Source organism: Balaenoptera acutorostrata, chromosome 4 (genome assembly GCF_949987535.1).
Source record: "Balaenoptera acutorostrata chromosome 4, mBalAcu1.1, whole genome shotgun sequence".
In the NCBI taxonomy this organism is placed as follows: domain Eukaryota; kingdom Metazoa; phylum Chordata; class Mammalia; order Artiodactyla; family Balaenopteridae; genus Balaenoptera; species Balaenoptera acutorostrata.
In genome coordinates this window covers 54,152,097-54,167,684 of record NC_080067.1, presented here as the reverse complement: position 1 = coordinate 54,167,684, position 15,588 = coordinate 54,152,097, and the positions used below count along the sequence as shown (strand labels likewise).

The 15,588-nt window shown below is 36.8% G+C and overlaps 1 protein-coding gene across 3 annotated transcripts in view; it reads right to left on the bottom strand.

The window, feature by feature from the left end:
• The window catches only part of MYNN (myoneurin), a 22,994-nt gene extending 7,406 nt beyond the window's left edge, over positions 1-15,588 (bottom strand). Inside the window, exons 1-8 of one of the 3 annotated variants that reach the window (XR_452493.2) lie at positions 15,016-15,588; positions 13,826-14,122; positions 8,234-9,024; positions 7,356-7,515; positions 5,343-5,521; positions 4,366-4,449; positions 3,221-3,307; positions 1,136-1,456 (exon numbers count right to left, since the gene is read on the bottom strand). Coding sequence is in view for 2 of the 3 variants with exons in the window: in XM_007197539.2 (XP_007197601.1) it covers positions 1,194-1,456; positions 3,221-3,307; positions 4,366-4,449; positions 5,343-5,521; positions 7,356-7,515; positions 8,234-9,024; positions 13,826-14,122; positions 15,016-15,233 (2,079 nt within the window). In the remaining variant the exon portion in view is untranslated. Of the gene's footprint in view, positions 1-1,094; positions 1,457-3,220; positions 3,308-4,365; positions 4,450-5,342; positions 5,522-7,355; positions 7,516-8,233; positions 9,025-13,825; positions 14,123-15,015 lie in introns of those variants that run through there. The other 2 variants (XM_007197539.2, XM_007197540.2) reach the window with 2 other exon arrangements.

Genomic DNA, 15,588 nt, shown 5'->3' with positions numbered 1-15,588 from the left:
GGAAAAATGGGAGGGGGAAGAGTGGTAGTAAATATCAGAATAAATCTGAATTTTCTCAGTTCATTTGGAAGGAAAAGGACTACTGTGAAACTACAACCACCATGAACTGTTGTGGTTTAATCTATAAAAATTTAAAACTCGAAACTTTCAGAAAACTCAAGTATAAAATATTTAATAAACTGGCTTTCTGATAACTCAAATGTTCACTTATAATTGAAGTTAATTTCTTAACTATTTATGAATATAATGTATCAAGTTCAGAAGACAAGTGTTTTATACTATGCATTAAGTTTCTATTTAGAAAATTCTTTTTAGGATTTTATATTTTAAAAAGTGCATAAGAATATAAGAGAGGCTTATCAAAAATTTTCAAAACTCAGTATATTTTCCTCATCTCCAGTAATCTAGAAACCTATTAAAACAATCTGCATCAAATCTGAAACTGTCTTTAATAAGATAAAAACACCAAATATCTATTTAAAATTCATTTTGAAAATGTAGTCTCAGATAATTCAAATCAAAAGTACTGACCATTGGTTTTATCCAGAATACTGAGTTCTAAATGAACAAAATTTATATATAGTTTTCTAGTTTTTAAGAGAAGCACTTTTTGTTTCATTAGAAAAGTTATTACCTCCAATGGACTATATTAATAGAGAAATAGCACAATTCTTACTCAGTACCTGAATTTTCTTAGGCAGAGATACAAATTTTTTTCCCCCATAGTTTATGTACTGGTCTACGGGGCTTAGTAACAGCACCACTCTTGGGCTGATACTATTATGGATTTTGTTTAAATTTTGAGGGGAAGAAAATAAACACATCCCATAGGTCATAAGTGAATCATAAACTGATAGATTCCGCTTCAGTAAATGAAAGGCAATTCTAAAATGAAAATAAATATGGAATTAAGGCAGCTCTAAAAGATAGTAAAACTTATCCACCCCAAATAGTGCTACTGTAGTATAATTCATTCCTTTAAAAGCTGTGTGTATAATGTAGACATAAAAGCCAAATATCAAAATAAGCATTGCACAATTATGATGCAGCATCAGGTGCTTTTACTTCAGTGAATGAAAAATAATGGCCACAACTCAAATGAAGGGTTAATTTACTATGAATATATGCACCTTACCAGAGATGTTTATGTTTACTACCAGAGACGATTTAGCAATTCCATATTCCTCACAAAGTCAGTATAATTGTTGTAAAAAAATCAATTGTGGTTCTGAATACCCGTTCACAGTTGACCTCAACAATGTATCTGATGTAGGAGACTGATTATCTGTGACAGGCAGAAGCATGTGGTGGTCCTCAGTCCCAAGTGGAAGAGTTAGTGGTAAAGTCATATCAGAAGGCTTCACATCCAAAGTTTCTGATAAAGGACTTTTTTGTATGGAATCTTGTTCACTCAAGGGATGATCCTCTATACTGGAATCTAGAATTTTATCTGTACCTGAAATGGAAGGGAAAAAAATTCACCATCTTTAAAAACAAAACAAAAACCATGAGGCAGACTCAATCTATTTACCACCCCCAGAACTTGCATTCCAGCCCCACACCTTTAGTCACAGTTTCTTTTTTGCTGATTTGCCCTTCACATTATCTATACAAATCCATTATGGGCCTCAAGATTAGGTTTAAGCACCATTATAAAAAGGGACTTAATTGTGCTGGACCAGGGTAAGCTGTTTCCTATCTACTTTATCACTCATTTGTCAGTTTTTCATATACCACCTTGTGACATCTGTCTATCTTACTGGTATGTAACATTCTACTTAGGTGTGCCTTGAATGCTCAACAGACTATAGATTCCTTCAAAGTAAATGTCTAATTACACTTCTCTAATTCCTTCAAAGTACCTTATAATGCTACACACATAATAAGTACCCAGTTTGTTCACTGAATGTATTAATGAGTAGTTCATATTATTCTGTGAGTTCAAGTTCAGAGGTATGGCACTTTCATTTATTTTCAGAAGGAAGAAATTCTGTGTTACTCAAGGGAGCAATTACCCCACTGACTAAAGATACATTTTTCCCTTCAAATTTTCCACTAGCTTTACCACGCTCTTCTCACTTCAAAGTACTGACATGATTTCAATCTCACCAACCTTGTTAGACAAAATTGCATATTTGCTTTTTTAAAGTTATGATTGTTTTTGCCAGACTATTCTTCAGTTCAGCCAGCCAAGAATACAACTTGCGCTCTCTTGTTGCGATGACTCTCTTCACAATATTCTCTCCGCCTGGGATGAACATTCCCTTTCCCATCTCCACCCTTTGAACTCTTCTCCACCTTTCAGTTTACCTAGAATTAAGCCTTTCCAATACTCACCTCAGAAGGACTTAATCTCTTCTTCAGTATTCTTGCATCTCTATTATATCCTGTATTTTGTGTTGTAATCAGTTATTTATTTAGATTTCTGGTCTCCCACACCAGATTGTAAGCTGAGGACTAGGACTACGCCTTGTTCAACTTCATATACCCTGCATAGTTATGTGTACTTTAGAGGTATTTAATAAATGCCTGTTGAATTAATGACTCACTGAAGTTTTCAGACATTACTACCTCAATCCTTATGATGTTTATATTTACTATCAAAGACTTACTATCATCTCTACACAGTGAAGAAGACTAGTGTTTTGTTTCTAATCATGACAGAAGGGTAAGCACAGTGAAACTTTCTCAAGGATTCATTTTAAATAACAGACTAAAAATTTTGTAGTCTGGCTTTCCATTTCATGCATCATAACAATTTGGGGATACCCGTTTCCCTATTTCCTCTTATACATTTTTGGACTAGCGTTCATGATGCTCCTTTCTTCGCATAACTACAGTAAACCCCAGTTAACCTAGATTCTAGTATGGGAAAGAGTGATATATAGTTGTTTATGTATTCTCTCATTCTTGCAATTGTTCATATATCAGGTTTTTATTTATTTATTTATTAACATCTTTATTGGAGTTTAATTGCTTTACATTCATATATCAGGTTTTTAAAGGAGGAAGTATTTCAAGCAATGTTTATTACAAGGTCAATATGGAAAGAAATTCAGAGTGAACTCATCTGAACATTATAAAGCTACCTTCCTCATATGTGTGCACCTAGTTTTTAAAAATATATATCTAATTTAAACTGTTACAATGTGTATCTCAACATTTTAAGGAATAGTACAAATATGAGAGCACCAAATTTTTAAAAAACAGAAGCATTTACCAGAATGGACTTTTGTTTTGTGCTTCTTTAAATTTTTAATATCTGTGTAAGAATTTCCACATAATTCGCAGATAAATGGTCTTTCTCCTGAAAAACAAGTTAAAAAATTAAAATCTCAGTATTTCAGAAGCTGCTAAGGCAAAAATATCAATGTTCACGAACACAATGCAAACATTATATTGTTTAAATTTAGTTTCAAATTACCATTTTAATCTCTTGGTTCTAATATAGTGAAATGAAAACTTCTATACACATAGGCACTCCTTTCCTTTATAATACAAAGCGTCCCTATTTCAAGGAAAAATCGAGCATTTTCACTAACAGAACCTTCAAACTAAAAAAAACTTACTTTTTTATTTCTATCATACATTTAGTGAGTGCCAATTATATGCCAGACTCTGGCTAAGAGATGTAGCTGGGGGGAAAATGCGTAATTATGGTTTCTGCTCTCAGGTAGCTTATAAATTAGAAAATCCTTTAAAAATACTCACAGAATAAAAATACTACAAAATTATAATTCTTCTGAAATAAGAACTGTTCATTGCTTTATAATGCAAAGTAAGGAACATGAGGATATAGAAGTTGCCAATAAACTTATTAACTGTTGACTAGGTGCTCACACTATACTAGATAGGAATTACAAGAAATAACTTTTAGAAAGAAAAAGAACAGTACATTTTCAAAGTGGTGTTCGCCTTTGTTTTAAAAATTTTTGTGTATTTCATATTTTCTTCATACTACTTATATACTACCTTTTACAATAACCATGTCAATATTAAAATATATTCCTAAAACGTGCATACTGAACACTGTTTAATAAGAAAATCTGATATTATCTTGGTATTATCTATTCCTTTTCATTTTTTGGTATTATCTGTGTAATTTTATCCAAATCATTTAAAAACCATTGATTATCTGGCACACTTCTTAGAAAATCTACACAATTCTTGACCAAATTTAATCCATAATCCAAACAACTAAAAAACCAAAAATAAACAAATAAAAAGTTGATATTCATACATTAAAATATAGCTACAGTTAGAGTATGATTAGATACCATATAGTCCATAATGGTTTAAAGTCAAGGTTTACATAAAAAGAAATTAGAGAGAACAAAAAATAATACGTTCTCCCTAAACACAGACCTGTATGGGATCGAAAGTGTTTGTTGAGCTCTCCTGAGGAAATAAAACTTTTCCCACAAATACCACATATGTATGGTTTTTCACCTAGATGGAAAATAAAAGATAGCGAAGTGGTGTACTATACCAATATAATATTTATCAATTACAATAATCTAAAGTAAGCTGTTCTAAAATATTATTTAAATTAAAACCTCTTTGTATTGTATTTTAGAGGTATTTTCAGTGTGATCCAACTTAAATGAACATTAGTAATTACTTTACACTGTTCATGTAACCTGATGCTTTTCATATAATAAAACTTTCTCCAAATATCCTTCTAGTAGACTAGAGGTGGGCAAGAAGTCTGATTTTTATATAATTAAAAACATGAAAATTCATCAATCCATATTTCAATTTTTGCTGTCTATAAGATTATTAAAGGGGAATAAAATCATTTAGGAAAGATCTATTAAAAAATTACCCTACAAAAAAATGAAAATTTTTGAACAACAGGTTTTGCTTCAAAATTGATACTTTGGGTTTGAAGTATCTATTTAATTTGCAAATCTTACAATGTCTGTGTAGAAAAAGTCCTAAGAAGTTATTAAATCAACGTTCTACCCAAACTCACCCCAACCCCTTAACTTTACAGTTTTATCCAAGGGAAATGAAGCTTCAAGACCCTAAAGAGTTCTTCTAAGGTCATAAAAAATGTCTTATTAACTCAAGTTTATATATTTTCAAAATTATCTGATTTTAATGTATATAAGTTACATGATAAAAAAATTTCACCCACTGTGTATTATTCTAGAAAATAAGTCTGCTTTTATATCTAATATTTATGTGAAAATCAGAAACACAAAAAGCTTCAAGAAGCACAGACACAACAGATATATAACTACAAAGCCTGTAACCTACTTTTTGTAAAGGCTCAATTTCCCTTTTTCTTTTATTTACAACTTTCCTTGTTTTAAGCCATCTCTGTGTCAAATTCTTACCGGTATGTTTTCGAGAATGAGTAATAAGAGAACTAGAGACAGCAAATGCCTTCCCACAGGTGTCACACACATAAGGCTTTTCTCCCGTATGCCTTCGAACATGATAGGTCAATGTGCTGGCTTGGGCAAATCGCTGTCCGCACCTATCACATACATATGGCTTCTCTCCACTATGCTTCCTATTAGTAAATAAATATAAAGATACATGTTGGCAAGTAAAACAATCTGAGGATCACGCCACACAGCAAACATTTTTCATACAATTCTTCATGCAGTATCTTATTTCATCTTAACAGATCAACAGTATGTGTTTAAAATCAAGTTTTCAATGTATACTGTCAAGAATAAATGTTTTGGTTTTCAAAACATTAGTTCTGAGATTAGTTTAAAGTTTTGCCATCAGCCTTATGTGGTAGTCAAGTGTGCCCATAATACTGCAGGCAATTATTTTTGTCTGTCCATTCACTCACTCTTCAAAACTCTTTCCTCAAACCTTCAGCACCTCCTCACCTATCCTCACTCTCAGCTGATGTCCTTGCTTCCTGTTTCACTGAGAAAAATTTAAGCAATCAGAAGTAAATTTCTACCACACAAATCTCCACCTATAGGCATCTGTATCTATAGAGTTTGCTTTTCTTAACTCTAATATGAGAATGACAGTTCTTCTGAATCCAACTACTCCAGTTTATATACTTAAGATACTATCCTCCTTGCCTACTCAATGATCACTCTTGCAGTTTCCTCCATCCTATATCATCTAGTTTCACCACCCCTTTGGATCGTAGCATACAAATATACTGATACATCTCCCATCTTAAAAAAAAAAAAAAAAGACCCCTGACCTTACTTGCTCCTCTATTTTCTGTTCCCCTTTAGTAAAATCTTGAGTCTCCAATGGTTCTACTTTCATTTCTTCTCTACTAGCCTCTGCTAACACTGCTTTTGTCAAAACCACTGCTAACCTCTCACTTTGCCAAATCCAATAGTCAATTCTCACTCTTAATCTCCCTATCGTCAGAATTTGACACAATGATTACTCCCTCTGAAATCATTTCCTCCACCTGGATTCCAAGACAGCCCAATCTTCTGGTTTGCCCCTATATTGGTTGTTCCTTCCTAGTCACTTATAATGACTTGCCCGTCTCCCAGAACTCTTAGTTAGTGTGCCTTATGACTCCATCCTTTGATCTTTTTTATCCATCTTCATTCTCTTGGTGACCTCATCTAATGTTATGACTTTAAATACTATCTACTCAAACCAGTCCCCTGACTTCCAGACTTAGATAACCAACTATCTAATGCACGTTTCCATTCAGATGTCTAATAGTCATCTCAAATTTAACATGATCAGAACTCTACTCCTAAACTCCTGTACTCCTACATAAACTGCCTTATCCACAAATCTCCACTTCAGTTAATGGTAATTCTATCTTTTCAGATGCTCAGGCTCAAAACTTGAGAATCATTTTTAATTCTACTCTTCTTTTTTTCTTTCATACCCCACATCCAATGTGCAGCAAATTCTGTTTGTTGTACCTTTAAAATACGTCCAGAATCTGACTACCACTTATCTCTTCCACTGCTCTCTCTCTGACCTGAACCATTGTCACTCTCACTTGGGTTTTATCTATAGCTTCCTAACTGGTAACTTTGCTTCCACTCTTGCAATCCTACAATCTTTTGCTTAACATAGCATCCATAGTGATCCTCTTACAATGCAAGCAAGATTACATCACTTACTTCTCATTCTCAAGAGTAAAAGCTTCATAATGGCCTACAAAACCTTCACCATCTGGACACCCTAACACCATTCTGATCTTATTTCCCTCCCTCACTTATTCCTCTCCAGGCACCATGGCTCCCTTACGGTTCCTTCACTGTGCTGAGAATACTGTGTGGTGGTACCACAATTAGAACTCTACTGTCCTGAATTCTCATACAATAGTCTATTTAAGGCTATAGTGAATGACAGACTCAAAGATCAAACATCTGTTTTTTTGTTTTTATTTTTACCTTGCATGAATCTTGAGATTGCTAGAAGTTGCAAATTGTAAATTGCATACATCACATTTAAAGGGTTTTTCCTCACCATGATGCATGCGACTATGGAAGACTAGCTGGCATTTCTGAGCAAATCCTTTATCACACAATTCACATTTGTATGGCTTCTCACCTAAAAGTAAATAAAATTTATATTTAGAAGGAAATATTGTTTTAGTTGCTTAAGCCATACAAGCTTTCAAAAGAGTTCATCAACAGTACTAGTTTCAGTATTCAGAAAATATTAACTCTAGAAGTAAAAAAGCAAATAGGATATTTTTCCAGATTGATTACTGAAACCACCAGTAGAGTTAAAAGAAATTAGTGTTTCTTAGTGCATAATAGTGAAAAGTGATCAATGAGAGAAATACATAATGCATCTTAAAAAGCACAAATCTAAGTGTACCAATAAAGGTAAATATAGAGGCTGAGGAAGGAATGTATATATAATTTATGTTCAGAAGTTCGACAAAGAAGCAGGTGGTGAGATGTGTTGGTAAAATCTGAGAATCAGCCTGAGTTGTAATTACTTCTTATCAGTTTTAATATATTGTCTGTTAAATATTTAGCAAGGTAGAACTAAATTTATGCTTATTTTGTGAGGGAAAATGGTTCAAAGAATTCACACACTGGGACTTCAGAGTATCAGTTACAACAAAACAAATAGCCATTAAATACTTGGTCACAATTACAAAGACATTTTCAAGTCTAACATGCTCAATACTTTTATGAATACAAGTACATACCAAATTTTGGTCACAAACAGTCAACAATGTATGTTAATATGTTTATAAAAATATTATTTCAGTCACAATATAAAAACAGTTATACTTTCCACGAACCACTCTTACCTGTATGAGTTCTTACATGCGTTTTCAGCTGGTTACATTGGGTAAATGCCTTTCCACACAAGTGGCAGACATAAGGTTTGACTCCTTTATGTATTCTCATGTGCCTTCGCAAGCTGCTGGCTTCTGAAAACACTTTCCCACACGTGTTACACATTGGTTTGGCCTTGGAATACCTCTGATCCAGCTCTTCCCCGGAGCTCTCCAGCTCGTAAGAGTTCTTGACACTGGCTATATTAGACATAGAGTGTTCTTTCAGAGCACAGTTTGGCTGTGATTTTCCACGTTTCCGTTTCACTGTAACAGTTTGCACAATATCTTGTGCTGGAAAAGTATTTTCCACAACTGATGTCAACTCAAGTTCTGAATTATTTCTTTGTGCAACTTGTTCTATTACAGGCGTGGACAATTTATTTGCATCTAGATATACTTCAACAGATGCATTCTCTAAAATGTCACTGGGATATTGCACTGTTTTATTCTGCCCTGTTTTCTGGGAGTTGAAGGCCTTCTTCTTCTTTTTAGTTTGAGATGACTTCTTTGCTAAAGCCCCTTGTTTAGGATTTGCCTGAACTAAATCTGTAGACCCTTCTGATTTCTCCCGACTGTTATAATCTCGTAGAGTAAGGAGACAAGTCTGTTGATTCAATTCAATGTTTCCGGTAATACTAGATATCTCTGTAGAAGAGGGATTAGCAATAAAAGCAAAATCTTCCATCTTTATTTTACATTTAGTGACCACCTCTTCCACTTTGAGATAGTCAGCAGCCTGATGGATTTCTTTAACATTCCAACTGTAAGGAAACAAGGCTAAATGACAATGTTCTGATCAAAGAAAACACGTTTTGAAACAGAGCTACACAAGTATTTCTGTCTTTTAAAGACCTAATGAAGTAGAATGATACAAAAGGCCTAAGAGAACAAATTTATAAAAAATTTATTCACTCAGAATGTTTAGGCAAAAATCTCCAGTTTTACAGAACTTGAAAAGATGAAAAGTAATGGATTATTCATATGTACAACCATGGAAAAACAAAATGTTAAAATTTCTACGTGTTAAGAAAACAGTTGGAACACAAAAGTGGCTGTTAGCAACTTACTGCCTCCTCCCATTTCTCCTGAGGCCTCTTCAGATACCAAGCAACTTTTCTGGACTGGCAACAAGAAGAGTCTAAAGAAATTATTATCTTCCTCTGCTCCCCTGTGAGGGACTTCAACTGCACTTCTCAGACTTTCCTGTGCACGTGAATCACCCAGGGATTTGTTAAATGTAGATTGATTCAGTAGGTCTGCTTTCGGGCCTGAGCATCTGCATTTCTAACATATGCCCTGGTGATGCCAATGCTGATGGTCCATGGATCACATTTGGAAGAACAAGGTTTTAGAATGCACTAAGCTCTCTCTAGCAACCTTCCCAGCTTTTTTGTGTGTGATCCCCAACCCAAATTAGCTGGAGAGTTTGTCATATTAGAGTTATGTAGAAAAAATTAATGTTCAACATTCCAATCAATATTTACTGAGCATTTCACTTTATAAAATGCTTAATCTGCCGACTCAGGAGCCTGCAGTGTGGGGTGGGGTAGGGTGGGCAGCTGCCCATTAGACCAGCAGAGCAGGACTGCAGGGGTGCGGCCCTCCCTCCCATGCCCTTCTGTTCAGATACCCAAGGGGCCCATGTGCACCCCTGGGATCACATGGCCGAACACAGGACCCCAGAGGTTTCCAGAGTCTTTGCCTACCAGGGAGGCTGGGGCGGCCCTGCCGGCCCATCTCTGAGCAGAGCACCCCCAGATGGGGCAGAGCTGCATGTGGCTGGGCTAGACAGGGCGCGGTGGGGCAGTGGGCTCTGGAAGGGGCTGATGGTAGCAGACAGGGTGTTGCCTCCTGCCTGCACGTGGGGAGCACCCTGACTGAGTGGGTGGCGAAGGGTTGGTCACCAGGCCCAGACCCCCAGCTCCTTTGGTTATAGGCTGACATCAGAGTAGTGGCTCATGGGAAGCGGTTAGCTGGAACGTCTGAGGCCTGGCTCACAGAGTCAGGGAGGAGCTGGGAGAAGGGGACAGTACCGTGAAGGCAGATAAGGGGCAGCAGCCTCAGGTTTCTGCCCCCGACTCCCCTGGTGTTTTCCAAGCCAAAGCCTGCAGCTTACTTTTTAAAAAAATTTTTTAAAAAGAAAAGAAAAACAATTTATAAAAGCAAAAAATTAAAAATCTCCTTATTGTTAAATCTTTTAATATGTATTGTTATATGTACTGAATAAAATGTGAAAAGCAAAAAAAAGAAAAGCAAAAGCAAAAAAAAAAAAATTTACTGAGCATTTACCATGTGTGGTACTGAGAGCGATATTAAGAAATACCAAATAGTCTCTGCCCTCCAGAAGTTTACAATGTAGTGAAAGGCTGGCTGTTCAATTACGCTAGCAATGGCTCTGGATTACTAGCTGAATTAATTAGAATAAATCAGCATCTTTGGGTGCTTCAATTTTCTTAGCTGTAAAGTCAGAGAGCTGAGTTGGTATTAACACTAAAAAATATGCCCTTTTAATTATCTGATGATGGATACATACATAAACATACACATACATACATACACACACACACACCCTCAAGTAACCTTCCTACTTGTCATTTTCCTCAGATATAATTTAATTCCTCAGAAAAATTAAGTAGATTTATAGGCTAGTTTGGAAACCTAATCACCACTTTTAGTGAACATTTTATTCTCTGGGAAAATCCATGCCAAGTTCCTAAACATACTACAAATAAACTTTTGGAAAATAATCTGTTTGTAAACTGACTCCCTTAGCTAAGAAAACATTACTTAAAATAGTCTTTTCTTATGGCCTTTGGCTATAATTCTGGAGCAAATAATGAACGATCTTTGTAATCAAGTTAACTCCCTGTTTGCAAAGATATAGCATGAATGCCCCAAACATAAATACAATCTTATCATCTTCCATACAAAATGCTTTTTGCATGTATACAGCACTGTCACTCTCTAAAAACATTACGCTTCTTAAGCATTTTTATTGATTCTGCTACACAGTCTATTATTAAAATACAATAAATGAGAGTCCCTATTAGAATGAAAACCAAATTTACTCCATCACTTATTATACTTAGGTCTCAAATTATACTTGTGCTTAGTGCTTCATAAAATGAATCACCAACAAGGTGGGATAGCCTTTAAGACCAATACAAACTAGTACTGAGTCACACACTTAACTGTTCAGTACTGAAACAGTAATTCATACAAATTATTTATCTATTTCACAAATAGCCTATAATCTGTTACAATTAAGAGAATCAGCATTTGTTTATGTCAATAACTGATCTGCTTTTGTTTATAAGCATGAAGTTAAAGTGCCTGCAAACTTGCTTTCACTTTTTGAATAGTCACTGAAAGTCATTTAATTACATATTGCCAGGTATATGGCTAACTGCTTTATATGAGTAATTATAATCCCCATTTTACATACAAATGAAGGATCAGAGGCCCAAAGAAGTTAAGTAACTTGCCCAAGATCACAGGGTGTTAGAACTAAGATTCGACCAAGGTAATCTAGCTCCTGAGTCCACTTAATTCTTTATTATTCTGTTTTCTTAATCACTAAGTTGTACAGACTTTCTATTTTTGGTATATGTCTTCTCTTGCATTTGTGTCTGGGCTCAAACAATTGGCTCCCCAGCTCCCCAGGAAAGATATGTATCAAAAAAGACTGAGCCAGGGACTTCCCTGGCAGTCCAGTGGTTAAGACTTCACCTTCTAATGCAGGGTGTGCGGGTTCAATTCCTGGTCGGGGAGCTAAGATCCCCAGGTGCCTCGGGGCCAAAAAACCAAAACATAAAACAGAAGCAATGCTGTAACAAATTCAATAAAGACATTAAAAATGGTCCACATCAAAAAAAAAAAAAAAAAAAGATTGAGCCAAATGGCTCTTCTGGCTCTTCTTCACATTGGTTTTTTGCATGAAGGCTCAAAGTAAGGTACTCTTCATTGTGTTCCCATCAGTTCAAGATTTTTGGCAAAGTTATTTGAGAAAGGGAAACCACTAAATTGAAGATCAACCAAAATTCACTGGTTTTGTGATTATTTTATATTATGTATTCTAAATTTTTAGATCAGAGGCACTTGTATAGCCAAATATTCAGTAAATTTAAATAACATTATATGACATTTATCTATGACACTGCTTTGTTCCTTTAATCAACTCACACGGAACTGACTCAAAAATTTCATTACATCAAAATTTAAAAGCAATTCCAAAGAGCATGAATGTTTCCTTTTCAATAGGATTAAGGAACATCCTAATTCCAGCTTTTCAAGAAGTATATTTCCACAATAAACTGCAGTGTAAAGAGAGGGAAGAACTTTGCTTAATGTGTACATGCATATATCTATAGAGATCATCTGGAAAACAATGAAAGAATATTTACCGAAGTGTTAAGAGTGGTTATCAGTGGGTGGCAGAATTTCAGGTGTTTCCTTTTTTGTTTTTTCCCTAATTTTTCTCCAATAAATGCGGAATTAATGGGCTTGTAGAGTAGGATAGAGAAGAGGAAATAAAGGAAGGAAAGTAATGTTCATTGGGAGGTAGTAAATCCTAAATCTTCACAGTAACAACCAATGTAATTATTATCATCTCATTTTTACAAATGGAGAAACTGAGGCCCAGAGAGGCTATATCTTGCTCAGAGACATGGTGACTTGACAGGCAAGATCTAATTCTAAAGCCCATAATCTTTCTATGTCAGATGATGATCTATTCATGTTTACACTTTCATAAAAGATGGAGAAAAGAAGACAGGAGTAAGTTGATTGGTTTCTCTTTCCTTTTATCCCCACCACCTTTTGCCCAACAACGAGTAAACATATTAGTATTAATCTAATTATACAGTTCATCACGTATGAAAGACACAAAATGCCTGCATTATCAGATTCCTGAGAACCTACTTCTTGTCAGTGCAGTGACAGCATTAAGCATCTCAGAGAAGCATCCTAGCATCTTAGACCAGACTTAAGCATTAGCACTGATAGCTCTACCAGGCAACAGGAGTCATGGCCATTAACACGCCAATGAAGTTATTTTCCTGAATCAAGATCAGGAAGAGGTCCTGCAGGTTGCTATTTATAGCTGGAAATGGGAGCACTATTAAATGCACACAGAGATTCTTCCTTCTTTCTCCACCTATACCTCCCCACCCCAAACACCTTAAGAGGTAGGGGATAGAGAGTGAGAGAGAAGACCAGAGGAACATAAAGACCAAAAAGCAAGGGGAAATTGGAATTCAATTAAAATTCATCATATTTTGATCTTTAACTTTACATAACTGAAATCACAGGCTTTGTTTCAGTAGATAAATCAAATGTGTCAAAAACCATGCTTTAATCGTATTAACATCTGTACTTTTTGTGCTTATGAAATGTGGTCTGTTTATCTCAAATCAGAGACACTGACTTCTTTATTAAAAACAACACTGTGCACATCAATATTTGAAAACTGAGTTCAGGGACTAAATGGAAAAAAACTAATCTGCTTTAGCTCTAAAGACTATTGAGCAGCTTTTGTAAGTGGAAATAAAATGTGTACCTTACCTGTCAAGATTTAGAGTTCCTGTGTATATAAATTCCAACAGTTTCTGAAATCCATCAGCCTTCACCTGACTCTGATCAAGAAAGACATTGTTCTCTGAAGTGCTTCTGTAGATCGCACCAAAATACTCACTAAACGAGGCAAGCACATTCCTATGAGCTTTAAACTGGAATTCCCCAATTACTATGGTGCAGTCACAAAGAAAACCTGCTTCCCGTTGTTTGTTCAGTCTCTCTAAAAGGTGCTCACAGTGGTGCGAATACTGCATTTTGATATCAGAATCGAATTTTACCCTTGTTCTAAAAAACAAAAAGAAATAGTAAATCAGTAACCCTAAATTTTCATCAAACTTTTCACCCAAGCAATTGGTGAGTGAAGAGACACAGAACATGAACTAGAATAAAGTCTGTTCTCATTTTATATCCCCAGAAAATTCTTATCAAACAGATATGGATAAAACTGCCGAAGGGATAAATGCCTTTCTAGCTTTTATTTCAGCTTGGTAAACTAACACAATCCTTTGGACACGTCAATAAATGGCGATGTGCGAAAACATTTTCCACAAAGTGGAAAAAAAAAAGCACCGCAAAATTTCACGCTTTTGCATCAGTTGAACCTTCAGACTTTCAAGCTCAGTAGGCACACGTATATTATGAAAAAAAAATTAACAAACCACTAAGAAATGATTTCTTGGGACAAAGGGAGAAAGGACACGGTATGAGTTCTTTAAAACTGCTCTCAATCGCTTCTCGGCCTTTTGGCTAAGATCAAATGTAGAACTCTCAAATCACTGAAACCTGTTAGCTTCCTCGGAGCACAGTGGCTTCAAACGCAAGGTGGGCGCCCAGGGGGCGGAGAACGAGCAGGGCCAAGAGTTGTCAAAGGTTAGGTCACTCGCCCCAGGAGGCCACACCCCTCCCTACCCCGCCTCCACTCGAGGTGGCATCGGAGAGTGACTGCAAAAGCCGGTCTCCCCTGGCTTCCGCCTCCCTGCCCTTCGCCGAGCTCCCACTCCCGCGAATTCCCACAGCAGAGGTTGTGGCCAAGGCCAACACCGGGGCTGCCTCGCCCAAGCTTTCCACACTAACACCTTCACTCCGACCTGAGCGCGAGCTCCAAGAAGCCTGCCCTCCAGTGTCCCAGGGTCTAGAGCGAGCGGGGACAGCAGGCTGAGGGCGAAGACAGAACTCACCTATAGCAATCCAAAGGGGAACACAGTTTCCTCACTCTCTCTCCGCCATCTTGGAAGGACGTCACCGCGCCACGCTCCACCTCTCCCTTCTTCCTCCACGGCGACGTCACATCCGGCTCCGGGCATTCCGTGGCAACCCCGTAGGCTCTAGGACCTCGGAGGCCCGATGCCGGCCTGTGGGGAATAGTCTGGCGTACAGAGACACCGCTACCTAGCATGCCAGGAGCTAGGGAGAAACAGGGAGAGTCCTGGATACGAGATCTAAGGGCTCGCTCACAGCGCCACGCCTGTCTTCCTCATTCTGAGCATTCTGGTTGGAGGACAGTCGGCATCTCGCGCTCGGCCCGCATTCAGGGCCGAGACTGAACCGCACTGAACCGCGCTGCACCGCGGGCCTCTTTCCAGGAGCCAAATAGCGCATTGCGTGCTGGGGCTTGTAGTTAGTTGCTCGTCTTCTCCCATCATCCTCCCCTTCCTTGAGGCTCCACGAGTAGGAACAGCTGCTTTGTGTACTCGGGCTCTGGGCCATGGGAATTTTTGAGCTGAAACTGATCACCCCTTTTTAGTTTACGT